Source organism: Crotalus tigris, unplaced genomic scaffold (assembly GCF_016545835.1).
Source record: "Crotalus tigris isolate CLP2741 ecotype Arizona unplaced genomic scaffold, ASM1654583v1 scf7180000017800.2534000, whole genome shotgun sequence".
NCBI lineage: Eukaryota > Metazoa > Chordata > Lepidosauria > Squamata > Viperidae > Crotalus > Crotalus tigris.
Genome location: NW_024096645.1, coordinates 1,702,658 through 1,722,240, shown reverse-complemented (window position 1 = coordinate 1,722,240; position 19,583 = coordinate 1,702,658). Strand labels below are relative to the sequence as shown.

At 39.0% G+C, this 19,583-nt stretch overlaps 2 protein-coding genes across 4 annotated transcripts in view; one reads left to right on the top strand and one right to left on the bottom strand.

The window, feature by feature from the left end:
- Positions 1–19,583, top strand: part of GRM2 (glutamate metabotropic receptor 2) — a 47,835-nt gene that overhangs the window by 11,194 nt on the left and 17,058 nt on the right. The window contains exon 1 of one of the 2 annotated variants that reach the window (XM_039342635.1): positions 12,449–12,556. The exons of the other annotated variant lie outside the window; for it this stretch is intronic. The gene's annotated coding sequence lies outside the window, so the exon portion shown is untranslated. Of the gene's footprint in view, positions 1–12,448; positions 12,557–19,583 lie in introns of those variants that run through there. 2 annotated transcript variants of the gene reach the window in all.
- On the bottom strand, positions 1,099–12,372 carry IQCF6 (IQ motif containing F6). 2 transcript variants are annotated; one of them, XM_039342637.1, is made up of 4 exons: positions 12,243–12,347; positions 11,822–11,960; positions 5,806–5,901; positions 1,099–1,519 (listed from the first exon to the last, which is right to left on the bottom strand). In XM_039342637.1, exons 2-4 carry the CDS (start codon positions 11,846–11,848, stop codon positions 1,160–1,162), a joined length of 483 nt encoding a protein of 160 aa, XP_039198571.1. In that variant the 5' UTR covers positions 11,849–11,960; positions 12,243–12,347; the 3' UTR covers positions 1,099–1,159. The 2 variants fall into 2 exon arrangements, with proteins under 2 accessions (XP_039198571.1, XP_039198570.1); XM_039342636.1 differs by lacking the exon at positions 11,822–11,960 and having other exon boundaries at positions 12,243–12,372.

Genomic DNA, 19,583 nt, shown 5'->3' with positions numbered 1-19,583 from the left:
ACAACCTGCCTCCAGAAGCAGTAAATGCTCCAACACTGGAAGTTTTTAAGAAGAGACTGGACAGCCATTTGTCCGAAATGGTATAGGGTTTCCTGCCTGAGCAGGGGGTTGGACTAGATGATCTCCAAGGTCTCTTCCAACTTTACTATTATTATTATTATTATTGTGGATCATCGCACAGTCAGCCAGATGTTCAGACTGGATTTGGCATTTTGTCTACCTATTGAGTCCTTACCCAGGACCTGGGATAGGCAGATGTGGATGTTGATGGTATTACAGATATTGTCGCAGGATGGAAGCAGTTCCTAGTAAGATGATGATGATGATGATGATGATTATAAAGGTTGTTTATTTATAATTAGTTCCAAAATCTTATAATAAAAATCTTAAAATTTCAAACTTATTTTGACCCTTAATTTGTTTATAACTTTCACGGATTAAAGTCTTATTTAGCTTTTTGGCATTTAATTCCAATTCTTTAAATGGCTAAACTTAACTTTTTCTCTTTTGTTCATGAATAAAGATAAAGTTACAGGGTGGCTGTTCCAACTTACAATTCTGAAGATATCTAATAGCCTTTAGTTAAATAGGTAATTTCTGAAAGTGATGAGAAAATGAGGCTCATAGGCCTTTAAAAGGTTCTACCATGGTTGTGGGTGTGACGGCTGATTCCTTTGTCTCCTAGCACTCAAACCCATGGAAGACCACCATCCTGCAATCTCCTTGCAACAGTCACTGCAAACAGCACACGTGGGTGACCTCCTGTCTTCCTGAGGGGGTCCATAGAACCAGTCTGAAACCATAATCATTGTCTCTCCTCTTTTAGAGACAGGTTAGTTCACTATGCCTCTCCCAGAATTTCTCAGAGTCCAAATATGCGTGTCTCCCCATTTCAAGCTACTTTTATAAATAGATATACACTCTCTACAAACTCTGGCTTTCCATTCCAAACATTCCAAATAAATATTGGTGTCAAAAATGTGCTTTAACAATCAGTTCCAGTCAAAACATAATGAAATTTACTTACTTACTTACTTATTTACTTACTTACCTACATACTTACTTATTTATGTATTTATTTATGTATTTATTTATTTATTTATTTATTTATTTGAGTTGTATTCTACAAGTACTTTTCTCCTTTGTTCCTGAGTTCTTGTTACTCAACAATAATGTCAATATTCAAATCTATGCCATCATAAGTCAGGTTGTTGAGTGAATAGTTGCTGAATTCCTGCTGAAGAACATACTTCCGCCAGTTGTTTTGAATAACCTGGGCTGCCTTTTGATATTTCTTGAACTGAGTTTGTGTAAGCCACATCCTTAACTTTGACTGCAAGAGGACGGTCGACTTCTCGGGCCAAACATACATCATCAAGGCCCTAATCCTCCTCTCCTCTTTGAGCTGGAAGGCCCGTCGGCGCCACCATCTCTGGATTGACATCGCACAAAGAGTGGCAAACAAAAGAGAACGCCGGACCAGCGTACCTCGCCACCAGCTTTGGAGGTAGAGAGCAGTCTGAGAAGAGGAAACAATTAAGAGGGTGTCAGTAGAATATAACCAAAAGCAGCAGAAAAATTCTTCCTGGCTAGAGAGAGAGAGAGAAAGTGGCACCAAATAGTCAAGTGTTCCATTTAATTGTTTCCATCAGCTGCACAAGATTAAAGAGACAAAAGACGGAAACTACAAATTTAAAATATGGTTGTTCTGGACTAGAGGGGACAAACGTCTCAAAAAGTGGATACTATTATGCCAATTGTACCTACATACCTGGACAACTCCACATGTCAATTGTTGATTTCATGGGATGTTGGTCATTTTAACTTAATTTTTTCTGGCATCTTTTTACCCAGTAGAGAAAAACAAGGGTTCTGATTGTTGTTCTTCCTGGATTCATTCTGGAACAAGCCTTGCTACAAAAATGTGCACATGGTCATGGTCATCAAATTGACTTTTTAAACATACTCTGGGCATATCCATACTTATTTATATTTACATCCTATCTTTTTTTATTTTTTTTATAACTATCTCAGGGGGGCTATGTAGAATGACAGAGTTGGAAGGGACCTTGGAGGTCATCTAGTCCAACCCCCTGCTCTGGCAGGAAACCCTATACCATTTCAGAGAAATGGTTGTCCAATCTCTTCTTAAAAACTTCCAGTGTTGGAGCATTCACAACATGTGCAGACAAATTGTGCCACTGATTAATTATTCTAACTGTCAGGAAATTTCTCCTTAGTTCTAGGTTGTTTTTCTCTTTGATTAGTTTCCATCCGTTGCTTCTTGTCCTGCCTTCAGGTGCTTTGGAGAATAGCTTGACTCCCTCTTCTTTGTGGCAGCCCCTGAGATACTGGAACATGGCTATCATGTCCCCCCTCGTCCTTCTCTCCATTAAACTAGACATACCCAATTCCCGCAGCCTTTCCTTATATGCTTTAGCCTCCAGTCCCCTAATCATCTTTGTTGCTCTTCTCTCTACTCTTTCTAGAGTCTCAACATCTTTTTTATATAGTGGTGATTCTTGATTATGTGATCGTTTAAGACAAGACAACTAATATTTCTTCCTCCTATTTTTCTCACAGCAACAACTCTGTGAGGTGTGTTGGGCTGAGACTGGCCAAAAGTCATCTAGTTGACTTTCATGCCTGAGGCAGGACTAGATCTCTAATCTAGAAATTGCCTGTTGGGGAGAGGGAGATTTAATAAATAATTTAAAACAACAACAACAACTCACAGTTTCTTGATTTCTAGCCCAATGCCTTAACCACTAGACCAGGGGTAGGCAACCTTGGCTCTTTTATGACTCATGGACTTCAACTCCCAGAATTCCTGAGCCAGCATGGCTGGCTCAGGAATTCTGGGAGTTGAAGTCCACAAGTCATAAAAGAGCCAAGGTTGCCTACCCCTGCACTAGACCAAACTGGTTGATTGATAATTAATTGATCCCTATGTCAGGCTATGGTGGGGATTCTGTTTTCAATCATTATAATAAGATATTAAGTTAATCACGCTTTGTAAATGGTTTGCTTCTGCCTGGTTTTGATTCATTTCCATGTTTATTGTTGCATAACTTTTTAATTTAACGAGTAGCTACACTGGGAAAACTTGTTCCAGGTCTAGAAATTATGCTTTATATCTGGAGAAGGTGCAAAAACAAGAAATCAGAATGCATTTATTTATTTTGGACAATCCTCCAAAAGAACATTTGCTTTCAGGCCCCCTCTATCACATCTCTGAAAAGATACGAACTTTAGCAGATATTCTATTATTTTGGTTGATCACATAGTCAGCCAGATGTTCAGAGTGGATTTGGCATTTTTATCCACCGATTAAATCCTTTCCAAGGACCTAAGATAGGCAGATATTGCTAGATGGTGTTCATTATTATTATAATGTGAAATCACAGCTCAGAGTTCTTTAGCTGCTATGGACCTTCATATGCATCAAGTCCTTCCCAAGAATCTTGGTTGTCGTAATATATCAGTGTAAGTATGGATCCAAACAATGTGGCCTTTTGCAATTGACAGATGGAAATATTGTCAATAAACAGATTTTCTAAATGCAGTTCAAGATTTTTGGTATGGCATTCATTGTGCTGATAACCACTGAGACTTCCTGGACTGGTTTATGCTATAATCTGTCAATTTCAATTTTCAGAACTTAACAATTTCTGGTCTTTTCCAATTCTTATATTACTGATGTTATAAAGCTAATTAATATTATTATTTTATTATTATAGAATATATTAACATTACATATTTTAATATTAGGTATTAATATAATAACAATAACAACAATAACAACCAGTCTGGCTATCAGCAATATATGGTGAGAACCAGCAACTTGAATTTGGTTGAAAGTACATGACCTGCATATGAACAACAATGCAGCTAGCCATTGACTTGAATATACGCATGGAAGATAAAACTACTAGGTAGTCTTCATTTAGCAATCACAACTGAGATCAGCAATTCTATCATTAAGCAAAGTAGTTGTTAAGTGGAAAATCAGATGACAGTGACTGTGCTTTTCTTTTCAAAACTCCCCTATCCTTTGGAAAACTCACTACTGCGTGGTATAAATAGAAAGAACAGAACTAACATTTGTATTTACATTAATTTGAGAAAAAAGGATTACAAGAAAGTAAGCAGGCAGACAACGGATGCCACATCGAAAGGAATGCGATGGCACCAGCAGCCTTGGGCACACTACGCAAATAGCTAGTCTACTCCCCATTGCTTGCTTGCTTACTCTTTCGTATTCTCTTTCTCTTCAATTTCTCTGCTCCGCAAAGCTGGGGGCAGGGGGGCAAAACAACAGGTCAGGCATAGGACAATGTATACTGATTGTAATGGTGATCATGTGACTGAGGATTGCTGTAAGAGTCATAAATGTGGGCATTGGTCATTAAGTTATTTTTTTCAGTGCCATTGTAACTTCAAAGAGTCACTGAATGAGTCAGTCAGTGAACAAGATCTACCTGTATAAAAAGCTTTTAGTCACAATGGCAACACATTACCTTCTGAGTCAGAACAATACCTCTCTAGTACCAATCTCATTAGAAGAGTGCTCTTGCCCTAAATTTTGTAGGCACACCTGCAGAAATTTGGTGTTGACAACCGTAAGAAGTGTTGAAAGAAAAATCTTCATCAGGGGCCAGTTCAAGTCGAGAATAAACAACATGGAGACTGCTTTAGAAAGAAGGTTGTAGTTTATTGAAGAGGAGAGCCAGACAAGAAAGATGGCTCTGGAAAAAACTGACAACATATAGCAGGGAGGGTTGGGTTTTTATACCTTCTGGGGCTCTTGAGGTTGTTTCATGTTCCTATTTGAGGCTTTGTATTTCCTGTGCCATGTACTTTGACCTGAGTCTGAGTGTGTCTTTCTGGTATTCTGATGGTGGTGGGTTAATCTTATTATGTCCCAAAGGTCATATCCTTCTTCCCTGGGGCTGTGGCTGATGACTGTTGGAATTTTTGATGTGAGGAATTGTTGATTCTAGAGATCTTTCTTTCTAATCCCAGCTTCCTGACTCCCATCTTTCTGACAAGATTATCACATCTGCATTTCTGCAGACCTGGTTTCTGTCTGGGGCAGAGAGATTTGGGAGGGGGGGTTCTGCCTTCAAAATCCTTTGGGGAAATATAATATTCTGCCTTTTAATATTCCCAAAAATATTTCTTTCTCTGGGGCGGGGGCTGACTTACCACAGAGAGAATGTTGCCTTCCTTAGGCCATTGGTGTAATGTATCAGAGTGGTTAAATTCTTTTTTCCAGTGCTAAATCCATTCTGCCTTTCACTCTGCCTCTATTAAAATATGTCTCTTGCCATGTTTCAGGCAGTGTCAGGAGCAGGCCCTCCGCAGTGTATCAAGGTTTGCTTCTGCTTTTTCTTTTCAGTTGGTTCAAGTAAAATTGAGTCTAGATATTGCTAGCCTAAGCTTACCCTCTATGGAGACATAACATTTGAAATGAATACACTGAAGGGCTCCTTGGGGTTCTTAGATCACAAGTTCCAAGATCTATTAAGATCATTTCCCCAGTGCATGGGGCACAGATTCTCACATATAATTCAAAACCTGACTGGAGAGTTGTGTTCAGATCTACTCTTGGTTAAATGTACCCTTTTATAAGACTGAAAGGATGCACTCAAAATATTCTTTAGCTTCCATAGGAATGTTTGTTTATGTACATGACAATATAACACTCTGGTATAACACAGATGCTATAGTTTTTTTCCCCTTAATGGATAGTCACATAGTTGATATTCTCAAAATTGGCAACGTCAAATCTCTGACCAGTACCTCTAATGTCTTTTGTGCAGAAACCTGTTTAGTCTGTGCTGCTGCTCGTGATGGTGGTGGTGGTGGTTCCTCTTTTTTGGCCCAGGGGAAATTCTTCTGCAGAGAGAAGAGACAATGAGATAACAATTAAATTTTCAAAACGTTTAGAGATATCAGAAGGAGAGCACTGAGAAACACCAAGTCCCGTGCTGCCAAAAACACCTAAGGGCTGATAGATAGATAGATAGATAGATAGATAGATAGATAGATAGATAGATAGATAGATAGATAGATAGATAGATAGATAGATAACCTTTATTGTCATTTTTTTCCTGTGGGCACAATGGCACACATTAAAAATGATCAATTATCAATTGATAATTGGTTAATTATCAATAATTATCAATAGGTGTCATTGTGTATTTTTTGAATACTTCAAAAGGTTGACGAACAAAGTGGTGATAATGAATCAACTGGTGAGTCCATCCTTTCCTGCCCCGTACTTCCCATAAATTTCGAATGCTGCCTGGAAATCTCAAGCATCGTGTATCAGCACATCTAGTTAAGAAGTGTTGGATGGAGATAGACAGGATCCTTTCTAGATTCAGGTGTCCATTTCAGGTCTATGTGGCTGTGACTGCTAAGCAGTGAGTAAAACATACCTTTGAACTGCTTTTGTATGTCGGAAGAGCTGACTGCTGGCAATCAAAATTATGTCTGGGCCTAGAGACCCACTAATTCAAATTAAGTAGTAGATGTATCCAAATCTAATCACTAAGACTCAACTCTATCTTCACAGGGAAATGATTTTTAGCTTCCCAAAATGCTTCTTACTCACTCATGTACTGGTTTAAGATAGAGTTTGGAATTTCCTTCATTTGGGCAAATACAGGCTAGCGACTAATTCTACTAGTAGGGAACAAAAGCTTTTCAAAGTTGTTTATATAAAGATGCCATATACAGCTAGTCCTCTATTTACAACAGTTCATTTAATGACCTTTCAAAGTTGCATCGGTGCTGAAAAAAGCGACTTACTTATGACTTTATTTTACACTTATGACCATTGCAGCATCCCCAGGGTCATGTGATCAAAATTCAGACACTTGGCAATTGGCTCCTATTTATGATGGTTTCAGGGTCCCGGGGTCATGTGATCATCTTTTGCGACCTTCTGACAAGCCACAATGGAGAAGTCAGACTCACTTAACAACTGTGTTACTAATTAAACACCTGCAGTGATTCACTTAACAACTGTGGCAAGCAAGGTCATAAAATGAGGCAAAACTCACTTAACAAATGTCTCACTTAACAACAGAAATTTTTGGGCTCCATTGTGATGGTAAGTCGAGGACTACCTATATCAGCTTTCCATCAAAAAGAGAACAAATATCTAATATCACTATTTCAGAAAAGTTTCCAGAGGGATGGCCAGGCTAGTCTATAGCTCCAAAAGCAAATAAGTTTTCTTACATGTTAAAGACAAACCATTTTATTACTGCACATATAGCTTAAGCTTTCATGGGCTGTAGCCCATTTCATAAGACTGTAATTATCTATGATAATAAAATTGACCTTCGAGGTCGCAAAATGTCTTATTTTTTAATATCAAAACTAATATGGAATAGCACACTTCACAAGAGTCAGGTGACTTGGAAAAATCTAATGTGTATGCCACTCAGAATCCACCAGCTCTATAATGTGAAAATATTTTATCCCATTTCTTTGGAAAGAACTGCTGATCATAGTTCCTAACAGTATGCCTAGAAATCTAAAAATTATTTTTTTACCAGCTCATTTCAAAATGCAAGAAACACACATGGTAATCCTTAGATTTCTTTTCTCCTTCCTTACTGTACCTTCCTATCTTAGAGGTAGTGCTAGAAGATTTGGATGATGCTTTTTCTGGGATGAGAGAGCTCCATTCCCAGGAACAGACCTCTTTTACCAGAGAAGATGCAGTTCATGGACTCCATCAAGAACTCCCTAGTCTTAACAGATCTCTAACTTAACCTTTTCTCCTCCCATCTATTATTTCCCAAAAGCATCACACAAATTCATTGTCTGATGATACCTTGGAGGACATCTACATTGGCTAGAGCTGAGCCAAAGAGGTGGCCTCCAGCAACATGCCAATACATCCTCTCGGTTCACTATTACTCTTCCCAACCAGTTGCCAGAGGAGATGTCACTGCTCCTCCAAGCAATCAAATAGGCCAGGATTTGGAAAGGATAGAAACTGGAAGTGTTTATGGTCCAGTCTTTCCACTGCTCCTGACTATAAAATTTCCCTTCTCAAAGTATCCCTTTACCTAAGCTTTTGCCAGGGTTTCTCTCCTCAGGGTCAGAATGCTAGCTTAGTTCATCCTCCTCTGAAGCAAAGAAAATTCAGCAGAGAATAACCAGCCTGAGCAAATGCTCATCTGGACTGTACTCAAAAGCAGGGTAGGCAACATGGCCACTTGGAGACAATTGGCATCAACAACTTTTTCAACCTGGGAGCATGCTGTCAAATCAAGAAGAGAGATCCTCAGGCTCATAATTCCAAATTGCCCATCATGACACATTGTTAGTGTCCAGAAGTGTTGATTGTTCATGAGGGAGTCTGCTGGGCTTATGGGGTTGGTTGATTATGTTTGTTTTGTTGTGGAGCCTTGTAACTACCATGGTTACAATAGTTAGCCCTCTGTCACTGATGGTAGCTGGGCTGGGTGGCTGTTAAAACACTCACCAGAACCCTGGCCCACCACAAAACCCAATGGGCATCTGAAATCTGACTGCTGCAGGCAAGGCTGGAGGATGCATGGGAAGCAGAGCTATCTCTGGTGCTGGAAATCACATTGGAGTCCTGGGACTCTGCCAGAATTAATGGAGCCAGGAACATCTTTGAAGCTGACAGTGACAAGAAGGTGCTGTGGACTGTTAGGTATTTAGGGCTTGCTGTGGCAAGACAGGCATCCTCGGATGTTTAATGTGATTTGCCTTAGGCCTGATGGGGCCCAGGGGGCTGATGATTGTTGTATAGTGCCTGGCAACACTAGGGATGGTGGTGTATTTTCTACTAGGACCTCTTTTGCTTACTTGGAGGCCATTGGTGGTCCTGACTCAAGGACTACCAATGTTGCGGGAAGCCACCGCTTTGGCTCTAGTTCTTTTTTGGGCTTCAGAGTTTCTGGCTAGGACCTGGCGTCACCTCAGTCCTCTTAATCATTCAGAGTTCTGAAGTTCCCCACTTATGGGCAGTGTGAGTGGCTGGTGGGTCTTTGGGTACATTATTTTCTCTGCAGGGCTTGTCTCCCTTGAAGCCATCAAGTGCTTGTGCAATTGTAGCCAGGAGACATTCAGGGCTTTGGTTTGTGAATGTATAATATGGGTGGGATAAATTGGTGAATGTGTCTTTGATCTAGCAGGAAGGAATAAGGAGGGAGTTATTTGGGGAAGACAGGAAGGAACATCAGGATGATGATGATGGACAGAAGTAAGTGTGACAAGAACCCAGCGTGCACTACATTAAATAATACTGGGTCTACTGCTTGAAAACTGTCATACTGTGTGGCCCTCAGTTTCCACTCTCGATGCATGGCTATTAGATCCTCAGTGACCCTAGGGTCCAGCTATACTTTTGAGGTTGGTTTGTAATATGGCTGTCCTCATTCATGACCTTGTCATGGATAAGGGTACCAATCTCGCATGTTTGAGACCTGGCTGGGCCCAGAGATTTTTAGGTTTTACATCTACTGAGACTAACTGAGAGGGTTGGATGGGGTGGCTATTGTCATCCATGAGTCTTTGAAAGCCCTTGAAAGCGTTGCTGTCCAGATAATCCAGATAAATTGAGTATGAGGGACAGATAAAAGTTGACTTCAAGGGAACAGTTGGGATTGCTGCAGGTGTACTGCCATCCCTGCTGCTGCTCATTATCATCTTTACCAGAACTCAAGGTTTCATTGCTGGGCTGGCAATAGAGTCCCTGAGGCTGTCGCTGGTTGGGAAATTCAATTTGCTGCTTCATGGCTTTGAGTCCAAGGCAGCTTAGAAATTTATGGCTTCCATGGTAACCATGGACCTATCCCAAATAAATGATAGAATTTATATATGTGTGTGTGTGTGTGTGGCTGCACATTAGATCTGTGTAGATCACATTGTCTCAAGGCAGTGATATGATCAGATAGTGGAAGTCATTAACATCAGTTAATGCAGTTAATGTTAACTGACAAAGTGTACTCAATATGTAGTCCTCATCGTAATTACAGCCAAATGGAGTGAAGTAAGCAGTGGGGTACCCTAAGGTTCCGTTTTAGGCCCAGTACTCTTCAATATCTTCATAAACAATCTAGGCGAGGGAATAGAAGGGGAACTCATCAAATTTGCAAATGACAATAAGCTGGCAGAAATAGCCAACACTTCAGAAGACAAGCTCAAAATGCAAAAAGATCTTGACAAGCTTGAACATTGGGCCCTATCTAACAAAATGAAATCCAGTGTAGATAAAAATAAGATTTTACACTTAGGCAAGAAAAAGGTTAAAACATGATGAATGGTTACAGGAATTGGATATGTCTAGCCTAATGAAAAGAAGGACTGGGGGGGGGGCAACATAGTAGCAGTGTTCCAATATCTGAGGACTCCTACAAAGATGAGGGGTCAAACTGTTTCCAAAGCACCAAAAGGCAAGATGAGAAACAATGGATGGAAACTAACCAAGGAGAGAAACAACCTAGAACTAAGGAGAAATTTCCTAATGGTGAGAGTAATCAACCAGTGGAATAGCTTGCCTTCAGAAGTATACGATCTCTGCTCCATCACTGGAGGCTTTTAAGAAGAGACCGAACAGCCACTTGTTTGTCTCCTAATTGAGCAGGAGTTGACTAGAAGACTTCCAAGGTGCCTTCCAACTCTATTATTCTATATTCTGTGTTCAGTTGATTGCTCTGGACAAATTACTTCTGATTTGCTTTCTGTCTCACTGGTGTTACCCTCCCCTGTGAAAAGAGACTCACTTGGCCCACCCCAGACAACTGTTCTACCCAATGAACTTCCAGAGGGATCTGGGGATTTCCCTAAATATTTAGTGGATAGGTTGGCCAAGATTCACTGTTTGGATGGGTGGGTGGGGTCTTGGGTAATATGATCCTTAGGATCCTTATCCTTTTTTTTAGGATCACCCAGCATGTTGACTAAGAAAAGATAATCTGACTGACAAGATCCCCAGTGGGATTAAAAATTGTCCCACTTATGCATCAGTACTAATTGGTGGATTTGTCTAATATGTTGCCTTCACTTTTGACCCAGTTAGGAATCTAGATGGATCTAGCCCAGTGGTTCTCAACCTGTGGGTCGGGACCCCATTTGGGGTCGAACGACCATTTCACGGAGGTCGCCAAACAACGCAGTCCGCCATTTTTTCCCCTTTTCCTTAGCTGTGCTACTCCCTTTTATTCTATTGGCTTTTGAAAGCCAATAGAATAGACTCTCTTGAATAGAGTCTAATTCTATTGGCTTTCAAAAGCCAATAGGAATTGTCCAGGCTGTCTCTGCCCTGCTGAGCCCGCCAAAAGTCCCATTCTGCAAACGGTGCTGCACCAGTTGAGTAGTCCTCGACTTACGACCGGTTGAGTAGTCCTCAACTTACGACCGGTTGGGGGTTGCGGCATTAAAAAGGTTGAGAACCACTGATCTAGCCAAAGGTTAGTTGCCTAGAAAGGATATATGGTGTGATAAAAGTTGAGATGGATAAGGCATTTTGGTCAACTTTCAGGAGGATCTCTCATGGTGGAAATACAGATTCAAATAAAAATCTGCTAGCAAGTCATTCCATCATAGATAAGATTCCCACTGCATTAAACCAGAATGCTATTTGGTTTTAGCTTAATGAGTCATGTAAGCCATTTTTACACATATATTAAACCAATATAATTTGTAAATCAGGTTTTGGATTAACATGTTGCAAGTATTCATCCAATTATAATTAGATCAACAATAAATCAAACAAAGATGGACAATGTTTGAAGAATAAGGGGACACAACTAAACTTCCTAACCTTCGTAGAGTTCAAAGAGATGAACATTGGCGATGTTTCAATGTCACTAGAAGAAGCAGAGCCAATTTGGGAGCTCAGTGTGAACAATATTTGAAGGACTGTCACAGAGAAGAGGGAGTCGACCTTTTCTTCAAGCCACCTGAGGGCAGGACAAGAAGTAATGGATGGAAACTTATCAAGGAAAGATCTAACCTAGAATTAAGGAGAATTTTCCTGATAGTGAGAACAATTAATCAGTAGAACCACTTGCCTCCAGAAATTGTAAGTGCTCCATCACTGGAGGTTTTTAAAAAGAGATTGAGCAGCCATTTGTCCAGAATGATATAAGGTCTCCCACTTGAGTAGGGGGTTGGAGTAGAAGACCTCCAAGGTCCATTCCAACTCTGTTATTTTATTATTGTGTTATCCATATGTCACTTACTTTTATTTTTTCCCACAAACTTTCTTCCTTTGGTTTACTTGCCATTTTTTCAGAAAAAGACAGGTTTTGTTTAGAAAGAATTTAATTCCAACTGTTGAAGTTCTCTTAAAATGGCAGCATCAAGTTGTTTTGTAATCCATGATGTCATAATGCACACAATGAGCTCATCACTCCAACTGTCACTAAGTTAAGAAGGAATCTGGGCAAAGTAGAATTGCTTCTAGAGCTAGTTCTCTAGTTGGTGCATTAAGATTATATTGGAGCATGCATGTGCCATAGAAACCGGTGGACATACACTTCTTTCTTGGAGCAGGGTATAGAACTTAATTTTATATCATTGTTTCTATATTCCTTAGAAGACTTAAGAAACTAATGCTAAAATGAAGGAGAATTTCATTTTTTTGTAATATTTAGCATAGATAGTATAATGATCTTTCTAAATCAAAATCTGGATTATGCGAGGATGGAGGAACAGAAACAGTCTGTATTAAGGAAGTGAAACCCAGAATAGTTTAGTGGATTGAGTGAGAGAATCCACGCTGAGTCTAGATATAGCAATCATTACATTAAAGGACATGTGAGAACCAAATGGGTGTAGTGTGGCTGAATTAGGAATGGGAAAGCCCAGGTTTCAGTTCTTCCTTAGGCAAGGAAGGCAGCTGGGTGACCCTTGGGCCAATCACTTCCTCTCAGCATCAAGCCAACTAAAAAAACAAAACTCTTGGTCACATTATGCATTGATGAACTTTGCTGCAATGCAAAAGAAATGGAAGAACAACAAGAGAAAGATGATGAGGAAGGAAACAGCAATAAACACAACTGTAAAAATATATAGCAATTCAGTCTAAGGATTAAGGTGCTGGACTGGAAAAACTCAAAGTTGAATTTCCATTTAACTATGTTGTTCATTGCATTATAGCTCTCAGCCTAGCTAGCCCAATCCATGGTTTGTTATTGAGGAGATAAAATGAAGGGAGATTCTTAGGTACTTGATAGCAATTAAAAATAATTCTATTGAGCATCTGGGAAGCAATCTTACTAATAAACTTCCTGGCACTCATCAATAAAGTAACTACTATACTAGAATAAAACCTCATGATTTTGATTCTGGCCACAGAGATAAAACCGGATTTTTTGGTAACCTGAAATCCAGCAGTTTGAAGTTTTTTTACTGTAGACTGACCATTCAATCAAATTTTCCAGTTTCTGCTACTGAATTCATTATTTTTCCATTAAGCCTTGTATCCATAGACATCTAATTCAAGGTATTCTTTGTACTTGATAGGCTCCAGACAAGCTATATTAGTGCTTAAAAACTAAAGTGCCTTTGCTTCATTTTGAAATAAATCACTAGTTCTCTTCTCTGTTAGCCAGAAGAATTATTACAGTAGAGCAAGTAATGCAATCAACTATTTCTCCAGGCATCTACCTGCTCTGTGTTTTCTACGACTTAAAAATAAAAATGTCTAGCAAATAAAACAGGATTATTACATGCAACTAACTGGAGCTAGTACAGTATTCTTTTTAGAGTTACATTTCTACTTCAATGAAAATGTCCGTTTACTTTCCCCCAAATGTTACTGAGACAATTTAGACCTCCACATTTGTGCATTAACAAAAGCAAAAAGCTGCATTTTTTGCAGAAGCACCAAGTGTTGTGGACCTAGTTGCTCATGGAGACTGAACAAAATTTTCACTTTGCAGGCTTCACCAAGGACACAGTAATTCAAAATTATTGTAAAAATTAGATATTGTAAAATCAAGGATGAAGGAATCACAGCAGTTTGTTTCTACATATTTAGTTAAACATGAGGTTTTTGCTGTTAGCCAGATCGATCTTCCAAGATCTGAATGGCCAACCAGATATCAAAATTTCTTGGCTAATATCTAGGGTCCTCCAGGTTCTTGCAGACCAGATCTGGCACTCCTTAGTCTTAGGTGAAATTCCATAATGTTGGATGTGTAATGTCATTGAAAGACTGTTTGTAGCCTTGGGTCTTTACTTGCAGTTAGAGAATGTAGTTTTGTTCTTCAAATTAATTGTTATGTTAATTATGCAGCAAGGTTTTTGACACCTCCCAAACTGTGAAGCCTGTGCTGGCTCTCCCCTCCACAGAAATGAAGAATTTTCTCTAGCCTGCCTCTTTTGTAGTCAGTATTTTTAACAACCTCATTAGTGAGGATTTCTCCTCTTTGAAGAAAGCAAGCAGAGCATCTGGAGCAAGTGGAGAGTTAGAGCTGCAGATCACAGGGATGCCATCTGCAACAGTTCTGGAGCACATTGCAACTACTACTAGCAAATATTTTACTGCTCTTGGTTTTCTCCACTTCTGGGGCGGTCCTAAATTAGGTGGAAAGTCAATAGATTTAAGCTTTCTTTAATGCTGCATAATGGGTTGGAACTAAATGTAGTTGTATAGTGAGTAAATCTGTTGCCATCAACAGGGATAATCTTAGTTACATCAATTCCAGTTAAATTACTTCAAGTACAATCAGTTCCTCAGTTCTACACCAACTTTCAATGGGTAATTCAATGGCACTTTTGAGTAGACATTTAAAATTGTTCATCAATTTGATGTAACTGGCTGAGCATTTGAAGGGCCTGGCAGAAAACTGGTGAAAAATACAGAAGTTCTTTGATAGAAGGAAATTGTAGTTTTGGAAGTAGAATTTGACTCAATCCATGTGTCAAACCAAACAATGATTTGTTTAATTACCATTATGGAATATGCCAGCTTGCTGGGCTCATAATCAGGTGCCAAAGCACATGACATAGCAGACAAGCCTTTTTGGTCAGTTCTCAATTAAAAAAAAACAATATTATGCTGAAATTAATATAGTATTTCTTTTTCATAAGCAGTTACACAGCACAACAGGTTAAATATTTAAAAATGTTATAATCCAAAGGGTCTAGAATATTGGACTACACACATATACAGACACACACTTACTTAGATTTATACCTAAGAGATATAAATCCCTTAGATATTTAAGAGATATAAATCCCACCAAGGGAGCATCTGTCCAAGTCTCTTCCACAATTATCACCTTATGAAAAAGGTTGGGCTGAGTGAGAATGACTGACCGGGGAGTTTCTGTGGCTGAAAGTAGATTAGATCCCTGAGGCCAGTCCAACATCCGCACACAATGGTTGCCTTATGGAATTATATTTATTGGAAAATCACTCAAAATCCCCTAGAATTTACTTCTGAATGAGCATGCATACCATTAGCTATTAAGCTGTCCAAAATGGAGCCAGGAATTGATGTACATTGACTTCAGCTCTTAAGATGACTTGCAATGATTAGCCACTATCATAGATACAGTAGGAGTCTTTCCTAACAATGCTTGAAGAAGCCAACTTCTGAAGAAGCAACCAAGTCCTCTTACTTTCCAAAACATTACTATTTTAGCCGTAGCATCTCTTCTGTTCCTGGCTCTATTTATACTCTGCTTCTACTGGGATGAAAAATGGACATCAAGGCAGTAGGGGGTAACCACAGCTGATACGAGAGGCAAATTGTTCCAATAGATGGGTCCTTACCATTTACATGTTCTATGAAAACACCAGTTGCCTTCTTGGTTGCACTTATGCCTATTTGCCTTCTGCAGTTAAGACTGGTAAACTTTCAGCTAAGATTATTGGAAGGCTCTCCAAGAGTAAAGAAATGGCAGTAGTTTGATTTAGCAAGCCCATTCAACTCTAGTTTTAATGCTTCTTCCTGAGCTAGAAATATTGCAGGATCTGGATATCAGTCTTTATGGCTGTTTTTCATCTTTCTATGGAGTCATGTTTTTTTCTGAGACACAGTCTGCTTCTTGCCATATCATCTGAGGTAACAGAGAGATAAGAGGCATTGTATTGTGTTCCTCTGAGGCAGGGTTTTATATTGGGACGACTTTGGAAGAATTAGAGCATGCCATTAATCTATGAAATATTGCCGCATAACAATTTGGAGGGTGACTTCCCACCACCAGAGAAATAATGTCAATGAGAAACATGACTTGAAAGCAAACGATTTCATCCCCAAAACATTAAGGGCTTAATTCTCATGCTGAACAACTTGTTTTGAGCAAGCTTTATTGCATTCTGGATGACAGGTTGAGCTGGAAGAAACTGGAGAATTTTGAAGGAAGAAGCATCCTAAGGCTTTGAATGTTGATATACGGTACTATTTTATATTGGTCATGAGGTGACTTTGCTTTTCCTAAATTGCATCTGTACCCTAGTTACACTTGACATTCTAAGAAGATTGTCCTTGAGTAGTTTTAAAAATCATTTTTCTCTGTAAACATTTATTTTGTTGCAAACTGCTATCTTCAGGCAATTTATTGCAAAAGTGAAGGATATATATATATATATATATATATATATATATATATATATATATATATGTTTTCTGAGGTTTGTAGGTCTTTGGTTGTTCGGGTTTTCTCCTGCATAAAATTGGAAGTGTCTTGGCGACGTTTCGACGAAGTCCCATTCATCATCTTCAGGCTGGTGTTTTCAGCTTCGTGCAGCAATGTGTGGTCTTAGCTGTTTCTTCCTTTTAACTGCCAGTGGGGGTATGAACTGATTGGGTGGGAGCTTGGCTGTGTTCTGATTGGGTGGAGGTGTGTTCTGATTGGTTAGGGGCTTGGCTGTGCTCTGATTGGCTGGGGGGTTGGCTGTGCTCTGATTGGCTGGGGGAGTGTTCTGTTTGGTTGTGCTCAGGTTAGTCTGAATTGCAGAGGGGTTTAAGATTTTGGGTTGCCTTGCTATTTTTTGGCTTCGCGTTCGTGGTCGTGCCTCCTCTTCATATATATATATATATATATATATATATATATATATATATATATATTCATTACAAATGCACATACAGTTTTGGTTAGAAATATGCTTGGTTGTGTGAAAACCAGTGCTGAAGAAAAAGGATGCCACAATGCAAGGCATTTAACTAAACAAGATAGACTTGTTATTTTGCCAACCCCGTTATAAAGAGTTTCTAACATGCACCTAACAAATAATTTGTGTGTGATTCATTGAATATAACAAGTCCTAGTTTGTTTTTCTATTAATATAACTTTAATGACAAAGATAGACATTTATATGCAATTAATTTAGCCTAATTGTATATAACTATCTACCAAGGCCATTAAAGAATCAAAGATAAGTCTGAACAGCTGATTGAAATCTGTATCAGAAATATATGCAGCTGCTACTTAATGTAACATTTCATTCCATTTTTAAACAAAACGTGTAAAAATTCCACTCCATATCTTGTTGAGGTCAGCAGCAAAATACTTACTTCCGTTGATCTGAAGTAAGTATTAAAATCCAGATGGTCCATCATTATAGGACCAGGGGTGGGTGGGGAATGGAAGGGAATCTAAATTTAATCAAATTATCTAAAATTTCATTTAACCACATAAAGTGATAGAAACTAGTATTAATTAAATCATCCCACTAAGTGCTCTTCATTTTGATGGACAAGATCATTTAGGTCTGCCTTCCTCAACCTGTCATTCTTTCTATGTGCTGCCAAGTGCAATTTTCAGACAATCTCTGCACATCTGGGTGGCACAAGGTTGATTATTTTTCCAGCACCAGTTCCTGTACTTTGCATGAATCTGAATTAAAAAGTGCATATGGAATATGTATCAGTGTCCTTTAATATTATATAGTTCTGTTACTACAATTGTATATATAGTAGCATAAAGAAGCAGCTGTATAATGTAATTGCTCGAGCATCACCATTCAATGTGGGAGACCAAGATTCAAATCCTGGCTGACACTAACCTTACCTGTGGAAGACAGCGGTGGTAATAGATGTAGCAATGCCAAGAGACAGCAACCTCAGGAAGGAAGAGTATGAGAAGTTGGAGAAGTATCAGGGCCTGAAGAAAGAACTAGAGAGGATATGGAAAGTAAAGGCCAAAGTGGTCCCAGTGGTCATAGGAACAATCAAGGCTGTGATTCCTAAGTTGGGAGAGGAGCACTGGAGTTCTCTGTCCAGAACAATGCAGTGCTAGGAAAAACTAAGATACTGTGTGCAGAACCGTCAAATTCCCAGCCCTCTGGTAGAGGACACGAGATTGAGGAAGACACATGCCACCCACCATACATAAAAATACGTCACACTCATACGTCATATGTTTACATCTTACATCCTACATCTATATATCATACACACACACACATATAGAATATATAGAATGTACATATGCATACACATATGAAATACACTGTATTAAAGTAGATAGTATACTATGTTAGCTCCCTGTCAACAAATCTCTGGATGAAGTATTTGGCATAGCACTTAGTTGCTTCTGAGCCTAGTCATTATGATCATGAGTAAATTTTGAAACTGTGATCCTTCCAGCTTGGATGTTTGAAAAAAAAATCAAGTGCAACTCCAGAACAGCTTGCAAAACCAATACATCTATTCCTGGTTTCTCTGCAGGGTATACAACATTGGAGCCAAAATGATTGTCTTGAAGTTTTATACTTTTTTGGAGAGCTTCTGGGAATCCATTCACCACAGTTTACTCTACTCCTGGCTCCTTTCCCTTGCCATAATTTTTTTTTCTACATTTCAGGGCCAGCAGGAAAAACAAACAAACAACAAATTGTAGAATAGCCAAACAATGTTCTGGCAGATTAGTTAGGGAAAATGAGAGGATCTGTTGTGGTGTGAAAATCCCCTACACATGTAATGCTTCTGGGAAGTCAGGTACTGATCAAATCATTGTTTTAAATGCTCTTTTGCCTAGTGCAGTGTTTCCCAAACTTGACAATTTTAAGGCATGTGGACTTCAACTCCCAGAATTCCACAGCCAGCGTTGCTGGCTGTGGAATTCTGGGAGTTGAAGTCCACATGTCTTAAAATTGTCAAGTTTGGGAAACACTGCACTAGTGAACTCATCCATCTCTTTAAATATATTGAATTGTAAAAAGCCAAGTGAATTTTAATTCACGTGTGATGTAGAGAAAGTGTAGACATTAAGATTATGTGTTATGCTACAGGTAAAGCATACTGTAATAGTATTATGTTTGTTTTTATTTCCAATTGTGTAAGCATACAACATAAAGTGAACATGCTTCTCTCCAGACAAAAAGGCATAAGCAGAAGGCAGAAGGTTGATCAGAACCATGACATAAAATTCTGATATCTACCAAAGTGCTTATGAAGTAGAAGCTATGGATGATCTGCAGGGAGTTGCAAAACAATTATAAGAAACATTCTATAATAAATTCAGAGTAAGCCATTCTTAAGCAACTTTACCATATTTAGTTGCAATGTCAGAAATGAACCTTAAGTTGCAATTATTCAAACTAGACTCTATAGAAGGTCTGTA